The sequence below is a fragment of the Rutidosis leptorrhynchoides genome, chromosome 6 (genome assembly GCF_046630445.1).
Source record: "Rutidosis leptorrhynchoides isolate AG116_Rl617_1_P2 chromosome 6, CSIRO_AGI_Rlap_v1, whole genome shotgun sequence".
NCBI lineage: Eukaryota > Viridiplantae > Streptophyta > Magnoliopsida > Asterales > Asteraceae > Rutidosis > Rutidosis leptorrhynchoides.
The window spans coordinates 78,361,238-78,368,198 of record NC_092338.1 but is presented as its reverse complement, the minus strand read 5'-3'; the positions used below and the strand labels follow the sequence as shown (position 1 = coordinate 78,368,198).

Sequence of the window (6,961 nt, the reverse complement as noted above, 5' to 3'; positions counted from 1 at the left end):
GCTATTTGTTTTTAAGATGTTTTTTGTCGGAAGATCTCCGCACCACGTATGTAAAGAAGATTTGGCCTGAAAGTCTGTATGCTGAATATTGAAGACTGTTTATTTTTATGTCTGCTAAATAACTAATCGTGTCTGCGGCAGTTTCTAAGTCTGCGAGGTTGCAGACGGAATAAGACATTGTTTTCAGAAAAATAAACAGTCTGCAGTAAAAATGTCTGCGGACGGGCAGACATAGACATACGACATATTTAAAACACTAAACAATTTGACTACTCATATAGAAATATTTAAAACAGCAAACCCAAACCAACCAAACACTAAACAATTTGTTAACTGGAAAAAAATAAAAAACATTCCTGCACCAGATAAAACAGACACAAAAGCCCTCCCAAGAGAGAACTAAAACTAAACCCTCAATTATGCCCAAATCAAACAAATTTAATCTCTCTAAATAAGGGGTAAGAATGTAATCAAGACAATTAAAAAAGTTTATTCATTCTTCTTACTTCACAAACTTACATTTTAAATCATGAAATCAAGGCGTGACATGTGAGTCCTTAGATCTGTTATCATCTGAAGAAGGCCGGTTTTCGGAGTCAGATACCCGTACTTCTTCAATCATCCTAACAACGTCATCCATTGTCGGTCTCATATCCGGCAGCCTCACCACACAAGCCATCCCAATCTGTAACATCTGAACCATTTCTTCTTCAATGTTCTGAAACTTCATTAGCTCAACATCAAACACCTCAGCGGTCCATTCTTCACGAACCACCGACTGGACCCACCTGGGTAAGTCCACCATGTCTTCTCTCCCGGGAGATTGGATTGGTTGTTTTCCGGTTAGCATTTCAAGGATGAGTACACCGAAACTGTAGACGTCTGATTTGTGAGAATGTTTTCGGGTTTCGAGAACTTCAGGGGCTCGGTATCCGACGGCGTGGCGAGATGAAGGAGGAGGGAAGTTCATGATTGGGGCTAAGCCGATATCTGAGATACAACCGGTTAAGTCTTGGGTGATAAGGACGTTTGAGGACTTTATGTTTCCATGAGTGAATTTTGGACCTCCAACTGAATGAATATGAGCTATTCCTCGTGCAGCTCCCAGGGCGATTTTCACTCTGGTTTCCCAGTCGACTGCTGCTCTTTCAGAGCCTCTGTTCCCTGCAATTTCATTGGAATTATTGGGTTAACATACTAGCGGACAAAGCATAAACAAAACTTACATTGCAACAGTGTGCATATAAATACGAGTATATAATCGTATAATGTACTACAGCTAGAGGTGGAAATATCAACCCATTACCATAAAAACAGGCTACTTTGGGTTGTATTTCATTGGTTGCAAGTAAAACATGAGAAATAGAAATATCAACCCAACCTGTCAGTAGTCACATGATTACAACCTGCCAACTGTTTTTTTAAATAGATCTTTATAATAAAATTACCAACATAACTAATAGACAAACTTTGTCTTACTCGTTATGAATAGTACTATTCCGTTTTTCACTTTTCACAAACCTAAACCCTAATTTTCATTAAAATACAAATCGAACCCCTCACTTTATACCTATACTCTAAATTATTATTTATCCCTTCACTAACACCAAAAATACTGAATAGTAACACCCACCACGCTTTACCGACTTGTACACTGCGCTCAAACAGTAGGACCCACATAAGCCACTACTGTGCTACATTTTTTTTTATGTTTTTTTTGTCTCCAACGATAAATGAAGCAACTTTCTTAAAATGAACAACCCTTCAATGCTACTAAAAGATGTCAAAAAACATTATTTTTTACAAAATAGATCAACTAACGTTAACGCTAAAAGAGGCAACTTTCTCAAAAGGAACAACCTTTCGATGTTAGATGTCGGAAAAAATTCTTTTTTACAAAATAGATCAAGACTTTTTTTAACTCGCAATCAAAACGGAGCCCCCGGCGCGAAGCGAGGGCTCCACAACTAGTTATTACTAATTTGCAAACAAATTTTAGTACATTTTTGCATTTTTTTTCGGATAATAAAGAACAAAAAAATGACTACTCAATTTGTTAGACCCATTACCAATCCGAGCGTTTTTCCACATCCTACTATATGGTACAGGAAAAACTATGAATGTAGTAAAATCGTTGGTTGTTACACTGTACAAGTACTGAATTTAACCTTGTACATTATGATGTTAGTGCTCATTAAGAAAATGTTAAACTCTCAACTGAAAATAACTTAATTCAGTACAGGAGCCAAAAAACTCTTTACTTGCCTATACAAAGCATTCATTTTTCATATAATACAATATTATTCGCTTGTGCATATTTACTTTCCTTGGAGTCATAGAATTATAGCTGTAATATTAATTATCTACGTGTGATTTTTTGGTTTCTCAGTAAAAAGTGATTTTCTTTTTACTATGTTGCAAGAGCATATGAAGCCAAATTGAAAGAAAAAAATGCTTACCATGCAGGAGTGTCAACAAGCTACCCGCAGAGATGTAATCATACACAAGAAGTTTCTCGTCTTTTGAGTAATAATAAGCACGAAGGGGTACAACATTTTGGTGCTGTCCAACTCTCCCAATGATCTCCATCTGCTGTTCAAACTCTTTTTTCCCCACCACTACTTCTTTCAACCGTTTCACAACCACAGTTGTAGCCTCTTCCAAAACCGCCTTATACGCTGTCCCAAAACTACCTTTTCCTAACACCTCAGCAGAAGCCCGCAATAAATCCTCTAGATCAAAGTTATAAGAACACCCTTCAAAGAAAACCAACTTGTTCTTTTCGGGTTCTTGGACCCCACTACCGAATTGTTCCCTCGGCTTTTCTCCACGTCCACCCGTGGACGATTTGGCCTTCGTCACCTGACTCGGGTCTCTACTCTTTTTTCTTAAACAACAGCAAATGATAACACTTAATAAAAGTAGCAGTGCAATGCCACCTCCAACTGAAATGGCGATTATGGCCCACAATGGAAGTTTCTTTTTTGAGCTATGTTTTTTAGGGCGAACCGGCGGAGGAAAGGGAGGGGGTACTTGTCCACAAGGATTCAAAGGCAGCCCACATGAGAAAGAGTTCCCGATAAACGATGAACTTGGAAACGTTTGGAAGGAAAATGGAATCGAGCCATTAAGATGATTGTAGCTTATGTTCAAATGTTTTAGTCCTGAAAGTGTAACATTTGGAACAGGTCCAGAAAGTGAATTATTTTGTAGGTTCAAACTGGTTAACTGAGTCAAATTCTGGATCGAATCTGGGATAATACCAGTGAAAGAATTGAAAGAAAGATCCAAAACAATCGTGCGGGGAGGAAATGAAGGTGGAATATCAGTTGTGAAGTTATTCCTTTGGAGGTATAGATAATGGAGTGAAGGGAGAGAAAGAAGATCAGATGGTAAGTTTCCATTAAGACGATTAGATCTAAGGCTTAAAACCTGTAATCCATCTAGTTTTCCGAGTGTGTTAGATGGGATTGGGCCTTTGAGTCCAACAGCAGGGAGTCGAAGAGCAAACACGTGGGTCCCATCAGAAGTACAGTTTATGCCGACCCATGAAGTACAGATGGAAGTATTGTTGCTCCAGTTTAGTTTTGGACCATGGGGTATTGCATTTGCAAATGCTAGAAGAGCTTGTTTATCTGACTCCAAGTCAGCACATGCTAGAGGCAGAAGAAAAATTATGAAGATTAACTTAACAAGTTGAGCAGAGCAGTGTGCCATGATGAATTTTTCTGTTCTACATCAATAACAGAAATATTAGATGACCACATTATTGAAGTAAATATACGAAACAATACAAACTTAACGATTTTATGAAGCAATTTACTAGATATTGGTACGAAATGCAAACCACAAGAGTTCGTATGCACTAAAAAGTTCAAATATAGAATAAAACTGGACAAGATTTTTATTACACAAAAGCATTGTAAAATAGGATTAGAACAATGTAGATGAGAAAAATTATCTACAACTACACTTTTTATCTCCAAAACACATTAAAAAAATGTCACCCTACCCTCTCCTGCAAGGTTATGTTGTGCAAGATATATTAATATGTTACATAACAACAATACTATACAATCCCTGATGCCAAGAAAATAAATAGTACGATCTTCAATCCAGAACAGCTAAGTTTTAATTTCTTTAGATTTTTTGCAATATTTTATATGCAAACATTACAGACTATAATTTGCAGACAATATATTTTAGGCCAACTCAAAACTCAGCGAGTTTTATATAAGACCTGCCAGTGATAGACATAGTATCTGAGAACGATGCTTGTATATGGTGAGGGATCCCTGTTATGTCCCTGGTTTCACAAAGTAGACACAACAGTGCCAGAAATCCTGGTGTTTTGCCAATTGATATAAAAATTAATTAATAAAATATGAATAATTAGAGTTGACAATACTTGGAAATTAACATAATTATATTGTTAAATTGCAGTTCACTACCCAAAGCATTTATTGCTACATAAAGAAATATAAAGTTTGGAAAAGGTAGCCAACATATAAAGCAAGAAACAAAAAAAGGTATGAACGGAAAACTGGAAAGATAAAAGAAGCAACACTTAATTTATGTCCACCTAGCCAAAACCAAACCAAACAAAAAGAAACTTTAAGAGCTAAAAGGAGGTTTTAATTTTTCTAAAGATTAGTTCAAGATTCAATGATATACTTAAACCAGATACCATCATTTAAGATACTAACCAAGCAAGATTTAAGGCCAGAAATAGGCACAGAGACTCATCAATGAACATTTAGGATTGTTACAACACAATATCAGCTGACGTAATACTGTAATTCTCTTTGCATGTTAAATATACGTATACAAATTAGTTAAAAGATATTAGAATGTTAATTAGGTGCAAGATTAATTGGATCTGGTGATCCACCAAATATTATCATCAATTAAGCTTTAATTCTCTATTACTCAGTACTATTTACTACAACTGCAGTTTACCTAATACCTTAAAAGGTGAACTGACAGGAAAATAAATAAACTAAAATTATTATAAAGTTACATTTCAAGTACCCTCCTAAATCATTTTAAAGACAACATGAATATAACTATTAGAGTTTCAGCTCATATTTCATCTCAATTTATTACAATTTACAAGCACAATTTTACTCTACGAATATAAATTTTTATACCACATCAAAAACATTTTTAACCTACTGATTGGATTATAAAATTGCACAAACAGAGTTTGACCTAACATAATTTTTACGAATTGCAAACATTTCCATAAATTTCTAGCCAAATTAATTATACTCACACATAGTCACAAGCACATTTAACCTAACATTTCAATTAAAATAAAAAAAAAAGTACATCAATGTATAATCAAAATCTTCATCAAACAAAATTACATTCATAATAATTAACATATCTGTATGCGTATTCCAATTACACATCGCATAAAAATAAAATAATCTTTCTAGCGAAGGAAATGTACCTTGAAGCTATTGCGTTCAAATATTGAGCTCCGGCGTCGCCATCAAAGAATTTCCGGCGAAAAAACACTCCGGCGAAGCTCTACTGCCATTTGCTTCACGGCGAAACAAAAATAACAACAGATCTCAATTTATCTTACCGCAGCCTAAATTGACTCCAACACGGAGCATTTATATCTAAAAATATATATATAATGCATTTAATTATACACACACAAACACGATAGTACTACACAGTTGAGTTGTATTGCGTAATTTAATATAGAGTATTCAAAATTAGTTAATGTATAAAATGCACTGCAAAAGAACACACAGTTTGTGTGAGTGTGTGAAAGAGAGTGTGCAGTACACATGATGATAATTCCTTTTTGAGGCGGGGCTTTTAATTAAAAATAAATAAATAATTAGTATTAATTTGCATATAAGGACAGATTGTTTTAATTATTCTCATTCCTACCACCGTGTCAGTATACTTGTTTTCTTGCGTTTGGTATATTGCGGTCTTGTTATATATATTTTTTATTTCTCTTTTTTTTTTTTTCCTTTATCTGGCCGGAGGTCCGCTTGGAAGCAATATCTTTATCCGTCGAATCGAGAGAGGGATGACTCTCTCTACTCTTGTGAGTGTTTCACTCGGGGTGGAGAAACGACTTCTCTTTATTCAAGGGTAGAGGAATGATTGTCTACGTCTCACCTCCCCATACTCCACACATATGGGATTGAGTTTTGTTGTTGTTGTTGTTGTTATATATTTGAAATTAGCCCCTATACTATTTAAAGTTACATACTACACCCTTAAAAATATAATGATTTCAGTGTGGCATTGTTTGTTTGTTTGACTCGTCTGACATCCTCCAATATCAGATGTCGTGATTATTTGATTTAACTAATTAATTCGTTGTACATATAATATAATAAATAGTTATTTTTGACAAAATAGTTACCAGATACGTTAAAGGGATACTCATAACAATTAATGAAGCTTATTGTTTATAAATAATTTAATTTAATCCATGATTAATATAAATGTTGATGGTGTTGTGCAACGATACATCGTTTACCCTTTATGATTCAAACATTACAAATAAACACACAAAACTAACGAGCACCTAGAACCCGGTTATTTAGCACTTCAATGCAAGTATTATTTGAAACTATTAATTGTCTTAGGGTTTGTTTGATTGGGGGGTTTTGATTGATTAGATTAACAACTAAAACTTGCATAATTAAACAAACTTAAACTTAACGAGTAAACTAGTAGCAAATAACAGGTAACGAATTATTAAGACTTAAATCAAATTAATTAAGAAGTGTTCACTTATCTAATCCCCTCTATGCTTGGGTTGCTCCGTTTTGCCTATTTTGCTATCTCATTAGTTGTTGAACTATTAAATGTTTAGCATCACTACTAAACCTTAAATCAAATAACACTCCGCGAATTCACATAAGCATTGTATTCTAAGATCAAGTTAAGCATGATTTGGTTATTAAGATTATGTTTGTGTTGA

At 34.7% G+C, this 6,961-nt stretch overlaps 1 protein-coding gene across 4 annotated transcripts; it reads right to left on the bottom strand.

The window, feature by feature from the left end:
• Positions 1-311: 311 nt before the first annotated feature.
• Positions 312-5,723, bottom strand: LOC139851466 (probable inactive receptor kinase At5g58300). 4 transcript variants are annotated; one of them, XM_071840510.1, is made up of 3 exons: positions 4,241-4,323; positions 2,460-3,733; positions 312-1,164 (listed from the first exon to the last, which is right to left on the bottom strand). In XM_071840510.1, exons 1-3 carry the CDS (start codon positions 4,255-4,257, stop codon positions 536-538), a joined length of 1,920 nt encoding a protein of 639 aa, XP_071696611.1. In that variant the 5' UTR covers positions 4,258-4,323; the 3' UTR covers positions 312-535. The 4 variants fall into 4 exon arrangements, with proteins under 4 accessions (XP_071696611.1, XP_071696614.1, XP_071696613.1 ...); XM_071840513.1 differs by lacking the exon at positions 4,241-4,323 and adding an exon at positions 5,456-5,723 and having other exon boundaries at positions 313-1,164; XM_071840512.1 differs by lacking the exon at positions 4,241-4,323 and adding an exon at positions 5,456-5,723 and having other exon boundaries at positions 313-1,164; positions 2,460-3,728.
• Positions 5,724-6,961: the final 1,238 nt, after the last annotated feature.